The 23,683-nt window shown below is 56.2% G+C and overlaps 1 protein-coding gene across 1 annotated transcript; it reads left to right on the top strand.

Annotated features, from left to right (window-relative positions):
* Nucleotides 1-1,166: 1,166 nt before the first annotated feature.
* SMTNL2 (smoothelin like 2) lies at nt 1,167-22,220 on the top strand. The gene is made up of 8 exons (XM_028534401.2): nt 1,167-1,656; nt 8,930-9,020; nt 9,526-9,768; nt 10,458-10,533; nt 11,491-11,670; nt 12,629-12,746; nt 13,121-13,272; nt 21,279-22,220. Exons 1-8 carry the CDS (start codon nt 1,258-1,260, stop codon nt 21,403-21,405), a joined length of 1,386 nt encoding a protein of 461 aa, XP_028390202.1. The 5' UTR covers nt 1,167-1,257; the 3' UTR covers nt 21,406-22,220.
* Nucleotides 22,221-23,683: the final 1,463 nt, after the last annotated feature.

Here is a 23,683-nt window from a genome sequence, read left to right as displayed (position 1 = left end):
CAGCCACCGGGAATCCTTTAGGTGGGCCAGGCCTGAGCAGGAGAAGGCTAATCAGGAAAGGTTTTTTTTTTGCACAGACAAGGATGGGATGTGCCCATTTTTATTTTAAATCAGTTTTACAATGCAGTATACATGGAAATTTACTGTATCTGTGCCCATAATCCTATCATCCTAAAGGAATAACTGTTTCCATTCCTCCTTTTCTTGTGAAGGGTGGGGGTGTTGGGAGTGAGGAAGATCTGGGTTCAGGCATAAAAGCATTGTTGAGAGGGAACAGAGGTGGGAGCCCTGGCCTATGGATAGGGGCTAGTGACAGACTGTAATGGAGGGAGGGGGTGATTAGCCCCAAAGTCGTCCATCCCAGGATTTGGAGATTAGTCCCTAAACCCTTTCCTCTCTGCCTGATTTGGCCTCTGCTGATCTCCTAACACTGAGCCCCCTGGTGAGCCTGGGGCCCCTACTGACTCTGGTGGGAAGGGCATAAGCTCCTGCTACACAGAGTGAGGCAGGGAGGGGAGAGACAGTGAGGGAACCTTACCACCTTTCTTTTTCTCGCTTAGGTCTTATAACAGGTGCAAAAAAAAAAAAAAAAAAAAACCTAGGCAAAGGTCCCACAGGTGAGCGTGTGCCTGTGAGAGTTAGCGCCCAAGTAGTGGAGAAGGCAATGCCGAGCACAGGGTGGGTGTCAGGGGGCAGTGCTGGGGACTGCTGTGGCTGCTCTCAGGTCTCCCAGAGCAGTCGGGAAGTCCCCCCCTCCCACCCCCCATAGGGCCCGGGACCTGCGGGTTGAGAACGCCTAGGGAAAGCATAACCCACGTCTGTGATCTCCAAAGTCAAGTCCACTTTGCGGGGCAAGGCCTTCTTCCGGTGGGCCGCAGCCCCTCTCCGCACGCTGCTATTCTGGGGTAGGGGGAATCGGACTCAGCACTCCCCCGCGACTCGAACCGGAGGAACTGAGAGGCCGAGCGAGCTCTTCTTAGGTGTTTCCGAGGGCCCCCACCGACTCACCTACCCCTCAGGTCTCTGCAGGAGGGGGTGTCAGAGCCCTCCCGGCCCCAGGCCCGCCCTCGAGGCCCCGCCCCCGCCTTCCCGCGGCACCCAGTCCCGGGCTCCGGGGGCCCGCTCCGCCCTCCGCCCGCTCCTCCCACCGCCCCTCCGACTAGCCCAGCTTCTGACCGCCAGTCACGGCGAAGAGCTGCGGAGTTTGGCTCCTTTCGCTGCCAGGTTCGGTCTTAGTGCTACGCACCCTGCTCGTCCATGGAGCCGGCCCCCGACGCCGCGGAGGCGCGCGCCGTGCGCGAGGCCCTGGGCCGCTACGAGGCGGCGCTGGAGGGCGCGGTGCGCGCGCTGCACGAGGACATGCAGGGGCTGCAGCGCGGCGTGGAGCGGCGCGTGGCCGATGCGCTGCGCCTGGCCAGTCCGCTGGCGCGCACTGTAGCGGAGCTGCAGCGCGACAACCAGCGGCTGCAGGCGCAGCTCGAGCGCTTGACGCGCCAGGTGGAGGCACTGGGCTTGGCGAGTGGGCTGTCCCCCGCGCCTGGCACACCAGGCACGCCCAGCCCTCCGCCGGCGCCCTCTGTCCCGGACCGCGCACCCCGCCTGGGCACTGCACGTTTCGCCAGCCACGCCACCTTCTCGCTGTCCGGCCGCAGCCAGGTGAGCCTCGGGAAGCGCGGGCGCGAGTGCCGGGGAGTGAGGCTCGTAGGTGCCTCCCAGCCGCCCCGAGGGCGAATGTTGGGGGCAGTTTCTCCACTGACCGCGAGGACTGGGGGTGGGAGTTCGACTGCCACTTCGGAGTTGTAGAAGGCAGAGAAGCACTATCTTAGCCGGCCTGCTGCACCTGTCTCGGGCCCCCTTCCTTTCGTGGAGCTGGGACTTGTTTGCTCCGAGTTTTGTCTCCCTCTCCCAGCTGTCCTGTGACACCAAGGGTTTGGGCGCTGAGAGCTGGCCCCTGATCATTCTACACCGCCCAGGGCCTCGCGGGAGTGTTGGAATGGTCAGCATACCCTACTGCCCCACCTCCATTCACGCGCTCTCATCGTTGCCGCTCCACTGAGGCCTGACGGTTCCAGTTATCAATTAACCCAGATTGGGAACTCAAGTCCTGTTGGGGGGAGGGGAGGACGCAGTCTGGTCTGGTGCGGCCAGACAGCCTTGTTTAGGATCTCGCGCTGCAGGGGGCAAATCCTTACCGTGAAGGGAGAGGTGGAGAAACCAGCCTTGAGCAGTGTCTAGGTTCCTGAGCTTAGTGATGGCCACAGGCCCTCACCGCGTGGGGGTGGGGCAGAGGCTGTGTGGGCCAGTCAATACCCTGAGCATGGGGACCTCTGGAGTGGCCGGTTAGAATGTTTCCATGGTGTGTGCAGATTTAGGTGAGATTTTCCACTCTGCTCAGGCATGTGCTCTGGGGTTGGGTTTCCAGGGCCTGGGTGTGAGTAGTCTGCACCGCACCTGCTGCCCCTTCTAGGTTCAATCCATCAGGCCCTCTGGTCTCCTGTGTGGGTGGGGCTGCACCTCAGTGAGACAGTGGGAGGCGATCAGATTAGCCCTCGCCTCAGGTCCCAGCCTGAGTGGCAGATAGCCCCAGACAGAGCAGTACCAACAGTGCAGGCAGCCAGAACAGGTGTTCTGCCCCAAACATAATCATCCCTTCCTTGCGGGTCTCCCAGGGAGGCTCGTGCGGAAGGCCCAGGCCTTGTTGCTGCTAGCGTAGACTTGGTGCTGTAGGGCTGTGCAGCATCCTTGGAAACACTGAAAGGACTTCCTGGCTATGAGAGTGGAGGGACAAGTTGTGGAGGCCCCCCGGATGCTGAACAAAGGGAGCTGGGCTTTGTCCCTGGGGTGTGAGAGGCACTTAAACATGTGCTGGTGGCAGAGCCCCTGGGTGTCCCAGTGCTCCGTGTGAAGTGTCTGGAAATATGGATACATTTAATTCTGTCCTATGAGTGTGACACTACATGTCCATGGTATAAAATCACCACTGTGGGCTCGCATGTGCCTAATAAACTGTGTCGTGGGCCACTCCTGAGGTTTCATTGTACCCTGCATTTGCTACTTGTCTGCTCATGGGAGCAACTGCCCAAGTTTGAACAACAATACCCCCAGAGCCATACATGCATATGTATGTACACATGTACATATGTGGGAGGATTCCCTCCAGTCATCCAACTTTTTCAGTGGGAGTTGACCATGATCACCTGAGGTGAGCTAGTCCTCTCAGGTGGAGGTGGTGGGTGAGAGACACCGCAGGGGAAGGATGGGGTCCTCGTATCTGGCAAGCTCCCTCAAGGAGGATGGTGGGTTGGAGGGTGGCTGGAGGGTGGTTGGAGAGCTGGGGCTGCCTTGGAGCGGGATCTCAGAGGGAGAATCAGCAGGATGCGAGAGTCCGTGGGTGTGAGCAGGGAGATGGAGTGAGGGGCCCTGGGGGGGTGCGGACTGCTGGGTCACAGATCTGGTGGAGATGTGGGGCTTCGTTTGGGCCGTCCTGAGCAAGAGGGAGCGGGGCACCCAGGGCGAAGCTGCCCCAGAGCAGGTGGAATCACGGATCTGTGACACTAAGAGTGGTCAAGGCCATAGGGAGATATCAGGGCAGAGTGGGAGTTGAAGCTGTAGAGGGGGTGAAGTCTTCAGTTGTGTAGAAGGAGACGGTGGGCAGGAGCCCTGGGGCTGCAGCCCCTGCATGTCTGTCCCACAGGGAGCTGCCAGAGAGCTAAAAGGCCGCAGAGAGCCCACCTTTTGAAATGAGAGGGGAGAGCCCTCAGGGAGAAATTGGGGGTCAGCAGTGACGCTGCAGCGACTGGGGGAAGAGGACGGATACACGGTCAGGGGGTTGGTTGTGGACTTGAGAAAGGCCTGGGGTGAGGCGAACAGCAAGTGTGGGTAGAGGATGACCAGGGTCTCCAGTGGGGTCAGAGGCTCCTGGGCCTGAGGCAGCTTCCCCCCACCTGACTACAAGACTGGTCCCCACTTCCCTTGCAACCCACCTCTCAGGAGCCCTGACACAGGCTTCCAGCCAGTTTCTGGTAGTGAAGAGGGCTGTGTGGGGTCGTCCACAAGTCCCCGCTCATGTGTGGTGACCGACAGTGTGTAACCGGGTGCTTGGTCGTGAACAGGGAATCAGGGCTCCAGGATGAGGCTGGACAGGGTCAAGGGTGGGTGCAGGGGCTGCTGCTCTCCTGGCCTCTCATAACCCCCATCCCTGCCATCTGCATCGCATGGAGGTTCTGGGTGTGAAGGTCTCATTTGCATACTCTAAGTGGTGGCTCTGGTCAGGCATTGTGGAGGCTGGCGTTATGCTGCCCTTCTGTAACAAGCAATGAGATTGGGAGACTCTTTTGCACCCTGCTGCTTTAAAGTGGAGACTGCAAGGACTGGAGGTGGGCCCTGCTCAGCATGTAAATGTGCCCCAAACTCAGTGCAGAAAGCGTTGATCATGTAATCAGCTTCTGAGTACACAAACCTTGCTTGACCTTGCTAAGGACCTTGCTCATCTGGCTTAGACAGGTCTGATGGGAGCCAGGTAGTGAGCAGACAGAAGAGCAGCCAGGGAGGCTCTGGGAGGAGGGAGAGGACAGGGCAGTTGGGTGGGGGTAACCAGGGAGGGCTCCCTGTGGGAGGCCTGAGTCCCCAGAGTGGACAGAGCTGGTTTGGGGACATTTGCTGTGAGGCTCTGGGGTCATCTCCTCTCAGCTAGACCTCAGAATCCTCTCCACTAAACCAAGGGGGATTGGCCCAGCCCACTAGGCCTCTCCCGCTGAGTGGGGTAAATAGTTTTAACAGTGACATCAGCCCAAACTGTTCACAAAAGAGTCCACAGAGCCACAGCTGTGGTCTGGCCGGTGGAGGGAGCCGGCTGGGGGCCGCAGTGGGTGGCAGCAGCCTGAGGCCAGGCCAAGCCCTGGAGACCGGACCACAGTTGTTCCCTGGAAATGTCCTCCCGGCTGAGCTGAAGCCACTGGGCCCCCATGGCCACGGCAGTGAAGTCCCTTAGGAACTACCGCCAGGAGCGAGGTGTCAGGCCTGACCATGAAAGAAACCAGACTCGCCTTATCTGCCTTCCTTTCCCAGACACATTGTGTGATAAGGGAGTTAAATGCTTTGGAGAGAAGTTTGAATTGAGTCTTTAAAACTGGTGTGAGCAAGGAGGAGGGCAGGCGTGTTAACAGGCTTGGAATAGGGGTTCTGGCCGTACGTGGGCCCAGGCTCCCGTGTCCACATGTGAGCCTGCGGGGGTCAGGCAGTACCGAGAGTGCCTGAAATACTATTCCTGCTCTTATAGGTGGTTAAGAACTTCCCCAGTGAGAAGTTCTGTGGAGGGTCTCCAAAATCAGACTTACCACATCCCCACCTGTCCCCCTAACCTTCCCAGGCCCAGCAAGGGAGCCTCCCTTTCTGAAAACAAGGCCCAGGCGGGGAGCTTGGGAGTGCTGGAGCCAGCTCAACAGGACCGGTTCCTGTTCCCAGCCTCTCCAGTGGTTTCTACCAGGCACACAGAGGTCTCTCTCTGGCTCCTTCCCCTGTAGCTGAGGCAGGCTGCCCCCACCAAAGGAAGACTCCTTGGAGAACAAGCAGAGGCCTCCATGGGCGGGCTTGGGGACGAGGAGAAGTGCTGCTCCAGCTCAGCTAGGCCCCTTGGGTACAGGCTCAGGGCCTGCTAGGGTGGATACCCTAGTCACACCTTACCCTCCTCTGACTAGGATGGCTCAGCCTGCCCTAGGTCCTGGGAGGTGAGTTTGTCTTGAGTTGTCCTCGCTGCCCTCTGCAAGGCCAGAGCGCTTTGTGGGGTAGGAGACCCGAGTCCCAGACCTTGACTCTGCCAGTGCCTGTGGTCTCTGTGTGAGGCTAGGGGTGATCCTCTCTGCCCTGGGCTTGTGTGGTGGTGGGTTGGAGGCTGGTCTCCGAGTAGCCCCTTGGCTCCTTGGGTGAGGAGTGGCTCCAGTCACAGAGATGGAGGAGAGAGGTGCAGGTGAGCCTGGGAGTCTGGGTTCAGCTACCACCCGATGCAGGGGGTCCCCTCAGCATGAGTTCGCCCTATGCCCTTCCCCTTCGCAGGAATCTGGCCAGTCCAGAACCTTCTCCCTGTCTGGTTGTGGTGTGTGGTCCCCTGAGGCATCATGGGGGGTATGGGCCTGCAACTTGCAGGGCAGGTGTCTGGGGGGGGGGTCCCCCCACCCCATAGAGACGCACATTCCTGGGAAAATGGTTTCGCTGTCAGCCTGTCCTTCCAGGCCCCTGCCTGGACCTGTGGAACCTGTTGGACCAGAGCAGGGTGGGTGGGGGGACATAGAGACCCCAGAGTGGGGTGAAACCGGGTGATAGGTGGGGGCTGGGGTTCAGGATGGACCGTTTCTCCACCTCCTGATGACTTGGCTTCAGGTTAGCAACGCTGTGGCTCTAGGGGTGCCCTCCCCATGCTGGGCTGCCAGGAGTTGCACCCCACCTTCTCCACTGTTCCTTGGAGTAGGCCTGGCCCCTCCCCCTCTGTCCTCCAGAATCAGAAGTTGAGGGGTCACACCCTTTCCAGGGCCAGACTCTGAGTACTGTCTTTTCTCACTCTCCCAGAGACCCCAGCCACAGAGGGGCCCCTCAGCCAGCTGGAGCCTTTCCCGTAGCCTATAAATGTCCTATCCCTTCTTCTGAAAGAACCCCTCAAACTGCCTTGTCCCTCTCCCCTCACGGCTGAAGTTACTACAAGATCTCCCCCTCCCCCCTCCGCATCTCCTGTGCCCTCCCCCCACCTCACCTCTATTTAGTTCCTGAACAGTGCCAGTGACCTGTTTTTGGCTAAACTTGATGGATGCTTTTTAGACCTTATCTTGGCTTTCTCTTCCTTGACCTGAGGCCACCTTTGGCTGCTGCCAACACACCGGGCTTCTTGCTACACTTCCACCCGCCTTTCTCAACATTCTCCTGGTTTCCTTCCCACCTGCCCAAGGGCTCCTCTCCTCATCTGCAGATGCCTCTCCCACCCCTCAGACGGATGTGGTGCCTCATCCCTGGCCCCGTCAGCCCCATGCTGCCCTCTTCCTCTGCTGCGCTCTGGATTTGAGACTCCTGCTTCTTCGTTTGCCTGTCCTCCCTTCTAAACTTCTCACTCAAATATCCAGCTATTTCCTGACCTCAGTTCCCTGATGCCCCAGGCCACTTGCTTTCGTCAGGTCCCAAGCTGAAGTTCTTGTTTCCCCACCAGTGCCCCTTCCCTTCCTAGGCAGTCACTCAGGCCCGAAGCCCAGGCTGGGGGGTGCAGTGGTGTCCTCTCCTCCCTCCACATCCACTCACTCCCCAGAGCTCTGAGTCCTTCTTGCCCTTTTCTCTCCCACTGCCCCATCTCCCCTCCGCACCTGAGGTTAGTAAGGTGGCTGGCCATCTGGTTTCCCTCTTCCGTGCTACTCTCATCCTGGCTTCTAAAGGATATTCCTAAAAACACAAAGGTGATGACCTTGAGCTCCTTCTTGTTCAAGGAGTCAAGTCCAAGTTCTTGGGGCTGGCGTTTTGGGCTGTGTGGTACTTCTGTTGCCACTGGATCAGAATGCTTTGTGCCTTGATGTCCATCTGCTTTTGCAGACACTAGTCACTCTGCTGGGAATGGCCTCCACCTGGCTCACTTTAGACGTGGCTCGGGCACCCCTGCCTCTGGGAAGCCCTCCTTGGCCTGCTGGGCTGGAGGAAGTCTTTCTGAGGCACACACTCTCATGCTGCCTTGGCGCGGCTGCTCTGCTCACGGCCTGGGCTCCCCCACTGCCCTGACTCCTCCATGCTAGGCTTGCCACCTGTTGCACTGGTTGCAGGAGTAGCTGAGCCTTTGGGGCCCAGGGATGGGCTTTGGCCACCTGGGAATCTTATAAACAAGGGGACCAGCCTGGGGGCATCTAGGGAGAGATACAGCCTACCTCTCCCAAGCCATCCATTGTGGGTTCTTAGGAGAACCCCTGGGAGGGATCTGCCTTGGTTCCCCTCTTGCCAGCAGACCCTGGCGGCCTTACAGACACTCTGGGCGTCCACCTTCCCTCACTGCAAGAGGAGCAGGACCACAGATGAGGAGAAGAATGTCCTTCCTGGCTACAAATCTTGGCTGTAGCCTTGCACTGTGTACATTCCCTCTCTCAGCCCTCGGGTCCCCTCTGTAAAATGGGGCCGGTAGCACCTACGTGGGAGGGCAGAAAAGCAAGCTGGTATAAGTGGCCTGCCCAGAAAACAGGACTGACACTTGGTAGATGCTCAGATGGCACTTGTGTAGCCTACTCCCATATTTCAAACAAAGAAACTGAGACCCGGAGGGGGCATGACCTAACCCAGGCCACCTGGTGGTTGGTGGCACCGCCAGGATGCCAGGTTCCCCGATGGCTCTTGATTTTGGCTTTCTCTCTTCACCCCTCCACTTCTGCAGCATAGACTAGATGGGGGAGCCCTGTGCTCCAGACGTCTGGGCAAACCCTGCGACCCTGCGTCCAGTGGGAAGGCCTCAGCAGGAGAGCCTTGGTACCATCACTGGCCCAGAGCAAGCTTATGTACATCTCTGGGTGTCAGCTGCTCCCACATAGGCCACCACGCCAGCCTGCCCAGCTGGGATGAGCCAGAGCCAGGCTCTCCCTTTCCCAGTCATCTGGTCCAGCCTAGGGTAGGGGTGCGACCACCGTGCACACTCCTTCGGCACCCTCCGTCTTGACCTTCCTGCCTGGCATTGTTGGGTTCTGAGATGTGCCCAGTGAAGCGTTGGCGTCCTAGGACCCCGAGGGCTCAATAGCTGGGGCTGGGTCCATCCCAGCTGGCTGTGCACCTTTGGCCTGTCACAGTGTGTCCTTGGGGCCAGTTCTCTCACTGGTGGACAATGTTTGCCCTGCCAGAATCAGGAGGGGCTTTGGGGGTTGACTCGGGAGGTGGGCAGCCGATCGTGGCCGACTGGGCCTTTGCGGTGTTTGTGTCTCCATAGAGTGTGGATCTTCTGGATGAAGCCAGCGAGTCGGAGATGAGGAGGACCTCAAACTCGTGCATTGTTGAGAACGGGCACCAGCCAGGGGCAGGTAGGGGGTTGAGGGCTAGCTTCAGGGGTCTTGGCAGGGGTACACCTGTGCCCGGCCATCCCTTGGCTGGGTGGGGGGACTTGAGCCTAAACCACAGCCCTGGAGAGGTTGCCAGGAGAGCAGCTGCATTCGAGGTGGAGCAGACTTTTTCAGCACAGGGAGAAGTGGGAGATCTTGAAAGGTAGCGAGCTGCCTGTTTTTGGAGGAGCGTAAGCAGGACCTGTCCGAGGAGCTGTCCCAGCCTGAGTGGGGCAGAGGGTAGGCTGATGGCAGAGGGTGCTCATCAGCCTGGCTGTGAGGGGAAGTTGGGGGAGATGTCAGTTCTGGTTGGAGTGGTGGGAAGTCCCCATTTGGGGGAGCTCAGGGATGCTAGAGTGGTCAGGGAGGCCTTCTTGGAAGAGGTGAGAGGGGGGTTCAGGGTGGCTAGAGCCCTCCTGGGGCATCTGAGGCCCCTGTGGATGCCATAACTGACACCTGCTGTCCCCCCTCTTGTCACATGTTCCAGGTCCAGGTGATGGAACCCCTGAGGCTGCCCAGACCCTCCCAGCACCAGAGGTCCCCAAGCTTCGCCCCAGGAGCCTCTCCTTGGGGCTGCCCCACCAGCCAGTCATGGCTGTCACACGGGTCTCCGAGAGGTTTGCTGGGGAGACCTCAGCCACGGCTCTCTCGCCCACATCTGCCACCATCCTGGGGGGCCTCAGCTCAAGCCCCAGTGAAGCCACCAAACCCTGGACTCCCAGTCCCAGTGGTAGGAGCAGGGGCTTGGGGGCAGACCCCAACTCTGGCCTGGGAGGGTGCGCAGGGGCTGGGTGGGGAGCAGTCAGCTGGAGACTCAGAAAATCTGGGGCCAGGCCCCAGCTCCCCTGCCTGTCACAGCGACTCCCTTCTCTAGCCCGTCTGCACCCTCCCGTGGGGCCCATCCTTGCCAGACTCGTCTCCCAGAGAGGCCATGAAATAGCATCGTCCTTTGCAGGGGACAACTATGGCCTTGATTATAGGCCGAGGCTGTGGTTAAAAGTTAGAAGGTGGCCTTTTGCCCTGCACATTTTGGCGTAGTCCCCCCGCCCCTGCCAGGCCTGACTTGGGGCTGTGGTCGTGCCTCAGTGGTAGACCAGGCTGGGGCCACATGGGCCTCGAAAATGAGTGTTCAGGAACAGGGTGTTAGCTGGATGCACAGTGCAGGAGGCCCCGGGCCCTGTGCTCTCCCGAGCAGGTGGGCACTCTTCGAAAGCCCTTTCAGGTCATTGCTCTAAGTTCCCGGCCTCCATTCCCCTCAGCTGTTGGCCGGGGTGGGGTGGGCTGGGCCCAGGGGTCCTCCCCCTGTGTGGAATGGTGCTGGGTAGACAGAGCAGGGCCAGGCAGATGAGGGAGACAGGCAGGGGCTGGCCCTCCCGGAGACCGGGGTTGGTTATTTCTGTCCCTCCCTTTGTCCCGCAGAGAAGAATTCTTCTTTCCCACGGCCTTTGTTGGGCTCTGGCTATGGGGCAGTGACAGCAGGCAGGAGCAATGACAGGTGAGTCCAGCCATGCTCCTGGTTGGGGGGTCATCGCTCCCTGGGGATCATCTGGGCTTTGCCCTGGACCCAGGGTGCCCCAGCCGCCTGCAGGGAGCTCCCTGCGCCCATTGCATGAGGGAGCACGTGCCCTGGCCGGTCGCCTCCAGAGCACCGGGACAACAGGGGTGCTGGGGTGGGCCTGGAGCATGTACGAGGGCGGTGAGGCTTGGCGGACAGTTTTGTTTGGAGCAGTGTGGCTGCAGGCTGGTTTCTGGGTGGACCCTTCAAAGCAAGTCTGTCAAAAGACGGGAGGGGTATCTCAGTCCCCCACTCTCTTCTTTATCGATCCACCCTGACTAGGGTCCCTCTGAGCTGGGCAGCCTCCTGCCCGGGGACTGAGATGGTACCTGGAGAGGCTGCAGGCCGGGGTGGGCCCGCAGGGGCTGCCCAGTGCCACAGGCCTCTTCCTGGTCTCTGGGTGTCCCTGTGTCCCCCCAGGCCAGCTGGGCTGTGATTGGAGATGGGGGTGGGGGACTGGCTTGGCTTGCTTTCTTCTTTTTTTCTTTTTAATAATAAAATAATTGTGACTTTCTGGCCAGCTGTTGAGGGGAGGCAGAAACAAAGGGGGTCTTATCTACTGGAGGCGGAGGAGGGGCGTCTGGTTCTGTGGGACTGGCTGTGGACATGCCTGCTGCCTGAGAGGATGCCCCTGCCCGCCTCCCACTGACACCCTCACCGGGTGAGGGGCCCATGCTCCCTGAGTCTGGCGGCTGGGCTGGCCAGTTCAGAAAACCTGCCCAACCGGTCAGAGCCTGGTGAGAGCCTGGAGCAAGCGGTGCTCTCTCCTTTGTACCTGCCACCAGGCTGGCCCCCGCCCCCAATTTCTGCCTCATTTAACACTCAGTGGGGAGGAGGAGCCCGTGTGACCTAGTGACAGCTGGACCTGTGTCCCTGACTCGGTGGTTCTCTCCTCAGCCCACCTCTGGTGACACCACCCCAGTCGCCCCCCTCCCCAAAGCTGCCAGCCACCACTCAGACCCATCGGCAGGGGGAGAGCCGCCGGGAGCTGGTGAGGTCGCAGACGCTGCCCCGAACCTCCAGTGCGCAGGCCCGGAAGGCTTTGTTTGAGAAGTGGGAGCAGGATACGGTGGGCAAGTACGGAAGCCGGCCCCAGGCCAGGCCGGGCTCCCAGATAGGACCAGGCCCAGACTGGGGTCCGGCAGACACAGCACAAGGGGGGCTTTCTAAGGGCTGAACTCTTGGGCAAAACACAAGGTCAGGGCTGGGCCACAGGGTGGGCTGGGGGGCAGGGAGCCAGGCAAGGCCGGATGAGAGCCCCCCTCTCTCCCCTGTCCCCAGAGGGGGCTCATGGGCTACCCTCACACCCAAGTTCCTCGTGAGTTGTAGCCTCTTTGTCTTCTGGGAGTGACCGGAAGACAGGAAGGCAGGCAATTGGGGTTCCCATAGGAGCCAGGAAGGGGCACACAGGACCCAAGTGCCACTCGGTCCTCCGTCAGGCCTGGAGCTGCCTGCTAGACATGGGGCTCGCCCTTGCACGTTTGTCTGGCCTTGCCGTCCGTGCCCAGCAGTGCCTCCTGCTGCGTTCGGGGTGCAGCCCTGCGGGTGGTGATGAAGGCCCCCGAGCTGGCTCCAAAGGCTATGACCCCAGTGAGGGAGAGGGAGTGTCCTCAATGGCCCAGACAACCTCACCTTGGCTGTTAGGGCATGTCCTTGGGGCCCAGAGGAGGAAACCTCTGGGCTAGCCTTTCTAGGCTAGGAAAGAGCCATCTGCACACAGATGGCCTCAGAGGGAGGCTCAGGAGGAGAGGTGCGATAGGCATTAGGGGGTTCTCAGGGGCACCTAGAGGCTGGAAGGGGGTTGGTCCTGTTGGATACCATCCAGGATGGCTGTGTGGCTGGTAGGTGGGGGGGCTCACACCTGGATGTGGCCGTGGGGGGTGAGGGAGGCTGTGTACTGACAGCGTGGCCCCTGGGGGAGCACAGCAGGTAGGGTCACTTCCCCGAGGTGTGGGAATGGCTGGGGACTCCCCTGCCTCTCAGAGGAGATAGCAGCTGAGGGATGCCCCCATGGCAGGCTGCGCTCTCTCCACAGGGGGAAGGGCGAGGCCCGGGCCAAGCTAAAGCGGTCCCAGAGCTTCGGGGTGGCCAGCGCCAGCAGCATCAAGCAGATCCTGCTCGAGTGGTGTCGCAACAAGACTCTCGGCTACCAGGTGAGCCAGGGTCCCACCCTGGCCCCTGGGATGTTGGCCAGCGGCTGTACTAAGCAGCACCCCCTGCTTTTGGTCCCCTGGCCAGAGCAAGAACCACAGGTGGGGGTGGAAGGTAGGAGCCAGAGAAATTGTGCCCCCCCCCCCGTGAGCCCCCAGCAAACCCAGGAGTCCTGTACCTGTACCTGGGCCTGTGCAGACTGGTCTGCTGCCTGTTATGGGGTGAGGTCTGGTGCCCACAGCTGTGGCTGTGCTGGGTGGATGATGGACCTTGGGGAGGGGCTGGGAGAATCTGCCTGTGGGGGTGAGTTGGGTAGGGCAGTGAGGTGGGGCCATACCCCCCTCACCCGCCTGCATGGACCTTGCCTTGCGTGCAGCACGTGGACCTGCAGAACTTCTCCTCCAGCTGGAGTGACGGGATGGCCTTCTGCGCCCTGGTGCACTCGTTCTTCCCCGACGCCTTCGACTACAGCACCCTGAGCCCCATGCAGCGGCAGAAGAACTTCGAGCTGGCATTCACCATGGCTGAGTGAGTACATGGCAGTCGCATGGGCTACCAGCCCTGGCCCAGTCCCCAAGCCCGGGGTGGGCAGAGTACGGGGTAGCTGTCCACAGGCCCGAGGCCCTGAGGCCCTTCAGCTGGTCTGCATCCTGTGTAGGTGGCGAGACTGCAGAGCCTGGTGGTGGAGCCAGGCTCTCCTATGGGTGCACCTGCAGGTGGCTGGCCTCTGGGGGATGGTCTGGGAGACCAGCCACAGACAGGGCTTGGTTGGCAGTGGGATGAGGTCCCTCAGAGCATGGAGTCCGTCCTCCCGGGGCTGGTGGAAGATGCAGGTGCCTGGGTGAGCCACAGCTGCTGCTCAGCCAGAAACCGAATAACATCTGCCAGTTTGAAAACATCTCCAATAAGTGGACTTTTGCTTCTCTAAACATTGTTCTAGTGTTCCATATGAAACCGCCTACCTTCTTAAGCCCCGCTGACTGGGAGAAGATGGGGTGTGGGCAATTCTGGGATCGGGAGGTGCATGGGAAGTCAGTTGGGGACTTGGTTACTGTCTGAGGGCAACCCCCAGAGCATCAGGGGCCATGGTGAAGTGGAGGTGCATCCATCCTGAGTCAGTGAGGGGCTCCTTACAAAGGTGCAGCAGGAGTGAGGGAAGGAGCCAGGTGTAATGCGTTGCCCTCGGGCCAATAAACCCGGAGCCACAGGAAAACTGGAGCATAGCTGTGTCCAGGGGGCTGGCTGGTAGGAGCTGTGCTTTTGGGCAGTGCGAGTGACCAGCTCATAGTGACCTGGCAGGGAAGGAGCAGGGGCATGCTCAATACGCTGTCCTCACCCTCCTCCTGCCTCCATGCCAGGGCCTCTTGTTGGGTGGACACAGGCAGGAGGCAGAGGGCAGGGGGCCATCGCTGTGGTCCGTTCGAGCCCAGCGTGGCATCGGGCACCAATGAAGGTAGTCAGGGCTGCCTGATGCTGAGTCTTGTAGAGTTAAGGGGAGGAAGGCCAGAGGGAAGGAAGGCGTCTCCAAAGCAGTATTTCCTGGAGGACACATTTCTCATTCCCTCCTGCACACCCACCCACCTGTGTGCCTGTGACTCAAGCCTCTGTGGCTGACCTTTGTCCGCGGTCTGCGTGCTCAGTGCCCGTGTCTGGGGGGTGCTCTGCTGTGCTCACTGAGCGGGAGGAGCTCGCTCCTGGGCCTTGCCTGGCCTCCTCACTTCATTCCCCGCCCCACTTCCCATCCCCCACACCCACCAAAGCCTGTCCAGGGAAGGAGTTCGAGCCAGCAGGTGAGGAGACCTGCACTTGGTCCTGAGGGGCTCACCTGGAGCCAAGGCAGCCGCCCCTCCGAGCAGCAGCCCACGCCCTGGGGACAGAATGGAGACCTGGCCGCTGGCTGCTCCCTGGCCAAGTGGTTGGAACATGAGCATTGCCCCTGTTGTGTTGTCTCGGATGACGCGCTTGGACTCTCGGCCCCCTTGGGGTCATAAGAACTGCTTGTATACTTTAAAAGCCTTCTCTTTCTTGGCTGCTTGGGATTAGCTGTCATCCTAATTGCAGAAACAGCTTTGGATGGAGCGTGTTATGCAACTGGATCCAGACGATGGTGAAGTAGAGCCAAGTGCACGATGCCGGGGAGGGGCGCTTCCCCAGGATGAGGCCCAGCTTTCTGAAGCCTAGAAACAGGACAGTCCAGAATCAGGGTCTGCCGTGGCACCCCAAGACCCACCCCAGTGGGCGAGGCCACACTTGGCTTTCAGAGTTCTCCATCAAGTCCAGTGGGCCAGGTGGTGCCAGCTCAAGCCCTGGCTGCCATAGCCAACCTCAGGCCTGGACCCATGGCTAGGAGAGGGAGGCCCTGGGCCACGGGTGGTGGCCTGCACCCCAGCTCGCAGGGAACACAGCTTCCCTTGGCAGCCAAAGCCAGAGCAACTTGTGGCTGTGCTTTCCCGGCATCATTTTTGTGCTTGCAGAGCCTCCAGACTCCAAACAGATGTTTCTTCTGTTCCTAGCTGGGGAGAGCGGTGGTGGGCGCTGCTCCAGGGTTCGTCTCCCTTCTACCCAGAGCAAACAGTGGGACTGAAAAGCTTGGCCCTGCCTCCTGTGGCCTGGGTCTGCTCCCGGCTGGGGTGAGGGGCAGATGGTCCGCTAGGCCCCTGGCACAAGTTCTTGTTTTTCTGCTGACTTGAGGGGGCCAGGACTTGCTCAGAGTCTGGGAGGTGCCTCCTCTCATGAGTCACCCGGGAGATTATCTCAGAGGTACTAAGTGGACAGGGCTGGGAAGGTGGACCTGTCTGTCTGAGGCTTCTCGGGAGGGCAGCAGTTTGGGTCCCCAGTTACTGAGGCAACAGGCTGGTTAGAGAAGCTGGGAGGAAGCACGGGGACACCTGCTTGAGGATTCTGTCAACCAGTGCCTTCTCTGATGTCCCTTCGGTGTGCCAGCCAGAGCTCGGCAGACACGAGGGGCGCTTGGAAGCCATCAAGAGCCACGCAGGTGGCAGGCTGGAGCTAAGAAATGCGGTTTGGGAGCAGGCAGTGTGGGAGGGGAGGAGCCTGGGCGCTCACGAAGGGAAAAGGGGACATGGACAGGGCCTCCAAACACTGGGTCCACCGTACACAGGAAGGAAAAGTCTTCAGATCCTTCCTTGAGCAAGGGCCTTAAAAGTGCAGAGATGCAGCAGAAACCTGCAGAGCAAAAGCGGCTCGTGCTCCCCCTCCCCCAATAATTTATGGTCCCGAAGATTCCCTGTGGCCTAATCTGTGTGAGCGGATGTGGTGCTGACAGCAAAATGAGCTCCGTTAGGGGGACAGGTGTTCAGGACTTGGAAAGCTGGAGGAACAGCCCCTTTTACGGGTACGTGACCCTCTACACCTTGTTCTCCGAATCTCCCGTGGAGCCAGACGTGCGGCCTGGAGCGCCCACTTGCCCTGCGGGGAATGTGCCCTGCTCTCGGGTTACGCTGAGCAGAAGGGGCTGGCAGGCTATTTGTAGTGTCCATGTGTCTCTTCCTAAAACCAGATCGGAGGCTGCAGTCCGGGCCCTGGCATCCTGGTCTTAGAGAAGGCTTAAATAAATAAAAATAACCCTTCCCCCTACTTCATCCCCCTTACAGGCCCGCCCTGTGGTAGCTAAAGATCACACTAGACTGGAGTAGGAGAAAACCCCCCTGAACCCCTTTTAACCCTGAACAAGGAGGGGCTAAGTAAACTCATTTAAAATGTCCAGTACACAGATGTTAACTCTTGTTCTTGCTACGCGGTGACATTTGAAGTGATTTGTAGTTTCTCCTTTGGACTAGTCCATGTTGTTTGAATTACTTAAAACAAGCTTGTACCATTTATACAAAAGCAGGTTTGTTTGTTTGTTTGTTTGTAATTTAAAAGGCAATTGGGGTCTCTTATATTTGAGACTTAAATATTTTTGTAAAAGTTGCTGATCATCATTTTTCTTATATTCTGTCTTGTAAGCTATGTTCACAGCTTCTGGCCATCTCGTTGTTACTGTTGGGGTGGGTCAGCCAGGGTACAGACCGGGCAGATGTGGCCCAGTACCCTGGCCATGTCCTGGGGAAGCCAGCACCCTACCCCCTGCTTCTACCTGGGCAGGAGAGGGTGACGCCAGGGTGACACCAGGGGGAGGCCTGGGCACCAGTGCCGACCACCACTCAGATCTCGAACACTCACTGGCTGGGCAGGGCTGTCATTCTTCTGAGAGTCAGCATGACCCCTAGAATAAAGAAGAGGGTCAGCTCGCTCTGCCTGCACAGGCTGGACAGCACCTGGGACGTGCCAGCAATTCTGGGTTCATCCCTTGAGGGGGACAGAAAAGAAATTAGAACTGGCTCAGCGGACGGGGTCCCAGACACCCTTTGGGGACAGTGAAGGGACCAGAATATTTAGTTTCAGGAAAAGACATGGATATGAAGATTCTCTTCCAATGGGACTTTGTGTGTATGTGTGTGTGGCAGGGGCAGGGTGGGGAGCGTGGAATTAACCTGAGAATAGCCTTGTGAGACCCATAAGTGTGAAGTGTGAAGAGTATGAGAAATTTAGGGAAAACTTTCTCATGGCCAGTGCCACTTGCAGAGGAATTCGAACTGTCCTTGAAGGAAATGAGGCCCCAGCCCTGGACCCGGAGGTAAGCAAGCCAGGGCAGGGCCTTCCCGGAGACGGTTGGTGCTTCCAGTGGGGCTGTTTGGAGGATGGTACTTCAGTTCTCTCCCAAGGCTGGGTTCAGGGTACTGACGCTGCCACATTTGATGGGGGGACTGCCAAGGCCACACTGTCTGGGCTGGTACCTGGCACAGGTGCAGAGCCTGCTCACACTCCTGAGACCCTCTGACAGCAGCCCTGGGAGGGCGGGGCGGGGAGGGGAGGTGCTCTCCCTGAGTTGCAGGGGAGGAGGAGGGCACTAGAGGCTAAGTGATAGCTCAGGAAGGTTAACTCAGGTCCCCAGAGGACTCTCAGAAGAACTTGGATTTTCGGACCTTGACCGTTGACAAAGCACCTTTGCATGCCTGCCCTTGTCAGAGCGCCGACTTTCCTGACACCAAGCCCTGCTCTGGCCCGACCTGGGGAGCAAGGGTGCCTGCTCATTGGGCCAGAGCACATGCCACCCTACAAAGCTGTTGGATTCTCTTACAGTCTGCCCGCTCCAGACCGAGGGGGAGGCGGCAATGGGATCTGGGACAGATGTCTCCATTTCGCCTTGACATTTAGTTTCTGATAGGAGGCCTGGCATTAGGCCAGTTGGGCCTTGTGCTAATGTCACGGTTCGTGTCTTTGGAGCACGCGAGCCCAGGCTTCGGTGGGGACTGGGAGAAGGTGCTACACGAACCACGTGGACTGGTTCATGGGCTCTGGGGTACAAGGCACATGAAGACACACCACCTCCCAAAGAAGAGCAGAGGAGGAGCCCTCTGGAAGTAGGAGCAGGGTCAGGAGCCTAACTTTCTGCCAAGGAAATGGCACAGAAAGGTGAAGCCACTGGTAGAGCCAGGATCTGGACTCGGCTACCTAGATTTCAAATTCGGGCATGACAGTAGAAACAGCAACAGTCATCTCTAACGGTTATTGAGCTCTTTCCATGTGCCAGGCACCGTTCCATCTTGTGTGCATGGGTGGTTACTATTCCAGATAGGGTAACCAGGGCCCGGAGATGCTGAGTCTCCTGCCCAAAGTCACGGAGCTAGTAAGGATGGAGGTGGGATAGGAGCCATACCAGCCATGCACTTAGTGACACGGGGTGAAAAGACTGGGGACCCCTGGGACTACAAAAGTGCACACAGCTATTGAAGGAAGGACACTGATGACTGGACCGAGTGCAAGTGTTTTTGCCTTTCTGGTTCTGCGGGATAATGCCAGGTCAGCCACACCGGTGCCCGGGGGGAGTGTGGCTCGGCATTCCAGGGGACTTCAGCTGTTACTGCAAGACTCAGTGCTGAGAAGCAGTGTGATGTCCCTTAACTGTGGATACTCATCATCCTGTCTCCATGAAGCCGGGGGCTTCAGCTGCCTCTGAGCTGAGATGGCGGCGGGAACAGCTTTCTTTACAGCCCAGTGAGCAGCCCCGGCTCACATGCATGGGCACCCAAGGTCCAGAAGTTACACCAGTGGTTCCCACAGCAAGAGGCACTGGGCCCGGGGCGGGGAGAGGGACAACATGATTGCAGGCAATGTTCATTAAAATTATTAATTAATTTTAAATTAAATTGATTGGGGTGACATTGGTTAATAAAATTATACAGGTTTCACGTATACAGTTCAATAACACATCATCTGTATGTTGTATCGTGTATTCACCACCCCACATCAGGTCTCCTTCCATCACCATTTACCCGCCTTTACCCTCTTCCACCTCCGCTGCTCCCCTTCCTTCCCTGTGGCAATCACCATATTGTTGTCTGTGTTCATGAGTCTTTTTTACTTTGTTTAATCCCTTCATTTTTTTTTTACCTAGCTTCCCGACTCCCCTCTGAGACCTGTCATTCTGTTCTCTGTGTCCAAGTCTGTCTCCACTTTGTTAGTTTATTCTGTCCATTAGATCCTACAAATAAGTGAAATCATGTGGTACCTGTCTTTCTCTGATCGGCTCTTTTCACTTAGCTTAATACTCTCTAGGTCCATCCATGCTGTCACAAAGGGTAAGCTTAAAATCCAGCACCCATTTATGATAAAAACTCTCAGCAAAGTGGGAATACAGGGAATATACCTCAACACAGTAAAGGCCATATATAACAAACCCATAGCCAACATCATATTCAACAGGCAAAAACTAAAAGTGTTTCCCTTAAGATCAGGAACAAGAGGGGGATGTCCACTTTCAACACTCTCATTCAACACAGCACTGGGAGTCCTAGCCACAGCACTCAGACAAGAAGAAATAAAAGGCATCCAAATAGGAAAGGAAGTAGTAAAACTGTCATTATTTGCAGATGACATGAGCTATGCATAGAGAACTCTGAGGTTTCCACCAAAAAACTGCTAGAACTGATAAATAAATTCAGTAAAGTAGCAGGATACAAAATAAATATCCAGAAATCAGTTGCATTTTTTTAATGCTCACCTGAGGACATGCTTATTAATTTTTAGACAGAGGGGGAGAGAAAGGAAGAGAAGCATCCATTGGCTGCCTCTCATATGCACCCCGACCAGAGACCAAATCTGCAACCTAGGCATGTGCCCTGACTGGGAATCAGACCCACGACCTTCTGGTTCACGAGACAGCACTCCAGTCAACTGAACCACACTGGTCAGGGCACCAGTGGCATTTTTATACATCAATAATGAACTATCAGAAAGGGAAACTAAGGAAAACAATCCCATTTACAATTCCATAAAAAATACCTAGGAGTAAATTTAACCAAGGATATAAAAGACCTGTACTTTGAAAATTATAAGACACTGAAGAAAGAAATTGGAGATAAAAGTGGAAGCATGTACCATGTTCATGGATAGGAAGAACTAACATCATTAAAATACTTGTACCACCCAAAGCAACCTATAGATTCAAGGCAATTCCTATCAAGATACCAATAGTGTATTTCACAGAACTAGGACAAATATTCCAGAAATGTATGTGGAATCAAAGACCCCAAATAGCCACAGTGATCTTGACAAAGAACAAAGTCGGAGGAATCATGAGAGCCAATAAACTATACTATAAAGCCATAGTAATTTGGCAATGTTTTAAACTTCGAGTTGTAACCCATCAATACATAGTAAACTCAATTTAGTGGCTCATACCAGCATTAAAAATAAAGGCGGGGGGGGGGGAGAAATAGAGATGAAATATTAGAAATAAAGTATTGGTAGTAGAAAGGGTATTTTTATGAAACTTAATTTCCACGTGTGTGTACGTGTGCTGACTTGCAGTGAAAAATCTAACCATAGGTCCTGGTAAAAAGTTTAGAAACAGATTTAGGAGGCATGGGAGTGAATTTCTTTTTACAGCAAATCCTTGAATAAAATTTCATTCAATGTCATGTTGTTGTAACACTGATGAGAAGCTGTAGGGACTGAACTCTTGTTTGTGTCAGTTAGCCTGCGGTCAAGTTGGTTTCATTATACATCCCTTTGCTGACATCGCAGAACCTGTCCATGATGTTAAATAAGGACTAACCATACGTTTATTTTTGTAGTTTATGCTGATTTTCCATATACTGCTGATATAAGTTGAATTTTTAAGTAAAATTTAAGTGTTTGATACAATTAGACTAAATTAATAACGTTTGTGTTTATAGCGCAATTTAATTTAGTGGTATTTCAATGTGAAACTTAATTTGTCTGAACATTAATGTAAGTCGGCTGAGGTCGAAATGAGTTGCATCGGTGCTTCCTGAGTGGGGGGTTTGGGAAACTCGGGGTCAGACTCCCTGACTCCAGAGGTTGTGCTGGGGCGACCTGAGTTCTCTGTTGGGCCGCGCTTGGGAGCCTCCAGCTCCAGGCAGAGTTCTCTCCTCGGGGCGGTGAGGATGGGCGCCGGGCTGGCTGGCTGCGCGGACCGTCATTCTCACGGGGCTTCTGTGTTTCAGGAACCTGGCTAACTGCGAGCGCCTCATCGAGGTGGAGGACATGATGGTGATGGGCCGCAAGCCGGACCCCATGTGTGTCTTCACTTACGTCCAGTCGCTGTACAACCACCTGCGTCGCTTTGAGTGAAGCCCCCTGGGCTTAGAGAGCTACATGGCAAGCCCGGGAGGAGACCGTGGGTCCGCTTGTGTCGCCCGAGTCGGGGTGGCCCCAGAAACAGTGCTTCGGGCGTGAGCGCTGTTTGTTCTGCCGGGTGTGGCCGCGCCCCCTCCTGCCCCGCTGTGTCACTGATTGCAGCACTGCTGAGCGGGCTCCGACTGCGTTGATCACAGCCAGGGGCCCGAAGGAAAAGGGAAAATTACCAGAGAGAGAGATTGGTGCTAAGTAATTATCTTTCTTTTAAAAAAAATGCTTGTCTGTAGATTCCAGAATGCTAAATCACATTTTCCCTCTGGTGAATCTGGTTTCACAGGGTTACATTGATTACCAAGGTTTTTTTTTTCTTTTAATCAAAATACCCAGAGTTTTTTACTTCCTCACCCTATTGTAGTTTCCTTTCCTCCCTCCCTCTGGGCTGCTGCCAGGAAACAGAGAGACGGCTTAATCAGCAGCCTGACAAAGAAGACCGAAGCCTTGGGAAGAAAGAGTTTGATCCCTCCCAGGTCTTGGGCAACAGATGACCTTCAAGTCACCTCGGCTCTCTAGGGAGATGGGAAGGCTCTCGCTCGGTCCCCAGGCACTCCTGCCCTTCCCTGGAGGCCCCACAAGTGTGTGGCTAAGAATAGGCTCTCCTGCGGTTGACACTTTTGGGGATGGACAGGCCCTTTGTGTAGCGAGATAGTTTTTACTCACAGCTTTTTGAGGGGATTTGCTGCAGATATTTATAAAAAGTGACGCCATCTGTATCATTGACCATTTGTACATAAAAAGATGTGTCAAACTTCGATTCAGGTTTGTTATTTCTGTTTGGGGGATATGGGGCCTGTGGCTGAGAGATTCTGCACACATACCTAATGAAAATCTACTTACCCACCCCTTCCTTTACTGTTTCTGTACCTAAATCACTTGTCCAGAAGGTTGAAGTCACATTTGCTCACTCCGTTGTGGAGGGGGTGTGAGCAGCAAGTTCCCTGTGCGGATCTGTCTTTGGATCACAGACGCATCTGTGATAAGCGGTGGCCCGCCCTGGCAGGTTCTGGGTGGTCCTACACGCGGAGGAAGCCCATCCAGGAACGCTGGTTTATTTTCACAGCTGTTGGCTGGTAAGCTTTTAATAGAACATCTTTAGATTCTTTAAAGCCACAGCCTTTAGCTTATCCTAATTCAAGAACCATTTCCTAATTGGGTTGGATTTTAGCTCTGAACTTCCAGAACCTCCCTTTAAGGAGCTAATACGTGCCTTCAGCTCATGCAGTGGGCCCTAAACACCAGCAAATGTGTGCCTTCCCAGGGTCACATGCGTGTTTACTGCATTGCGTGTTGGGGCAGAGGTCTTTTGGGGTGGCGGGAGGAATGTACAGAGCTAGCTGGGTGGGTGAGCAGGGGCCCAGCAGCTTTGTTGGTTCAGTCCTTTGGGTGCTCCCACAGTGGGAACCACCACCCCCTTTCCAGCTCTTGCCTCTGGGAGACTCAGGAAGGTGATTCCTCTTAGCAAAGATCCTTTGTCGTACTGAAGCTTAGGGTTTCAAACCTAAAGCCAATTTGGGAACAGGGGCTCTATAAAAAACATGCCTACATGTCACTGAGTACTCACACATGTTAAATGGAGCTCTCCTGAGTTGCAGATGCGGCCTCGCACCTCTGCACATCAAATAGAACTGATCCTGCCAGAACGAGAAACAATTTCTCTTAAACTTGAGGGATAGGGTCCCTCGTGTCTCGCAGTCAGAATAATGCAGACTAGGTATTTTTAAAGTAGGTTCTATGATGTTTGTGGTCTTTGGGGAGGGCTCAGATTTGATGGGTTTTAAACTCGATTACCTGTAGGACAAAGTCTGAGAGTTTCCAGCCATGAAGGAAAAGTGCAAGAAGGCCACACAATCTCCAGACATTTGGAAACCGCTGTACTGGACCAGGGTTACACGCAAGTCCCCATTTGTGAAACCTGATTTCAGGTTGCCTTTGACCATGGTATAAATGCTTTCACATCTTTTTTTTTTTCTCCCCCTCTCCTGAGAGAATCATTTCTTGGAGCTGCTTGTAAGATTCTTCTGCTTTTTCCAGATAGATTTCCTCACCTGGATTTTGTTAAAACTTATTACGTCTGACCAAATCGGCTTGTGTGTTTCCCTGAAGGGAACGTTTCACCAGAGCCAAGATGGGTTTTAGCTTTTCTCACAGCTGATGGATATTTCTCAGGGCAAGTGCAAGCTTATAAGCACTTTCTGAATGTGATGTAGCACATGCC

The sequence above is a fragment of the Phyllostomus discolor genome, chromosome 8, assembly GCF_004126475.2.
Source record: "Phyllostomus discolor isolate MPI-MPIP mPhyDis1 chromosome 8, mPhyDis1.pri.v3, whole genome shotgun sequence".
NCBI classification, from domain to species: Eukaryota; Metazoa; Chordata; class Mammalia; order Chiroptera; family Phyllostomidae; genus Phyllostomus; species Phyllostomus discolor.
This window is presented reverse-complemented; position numbering and strand designations above follow the sequence as displayed.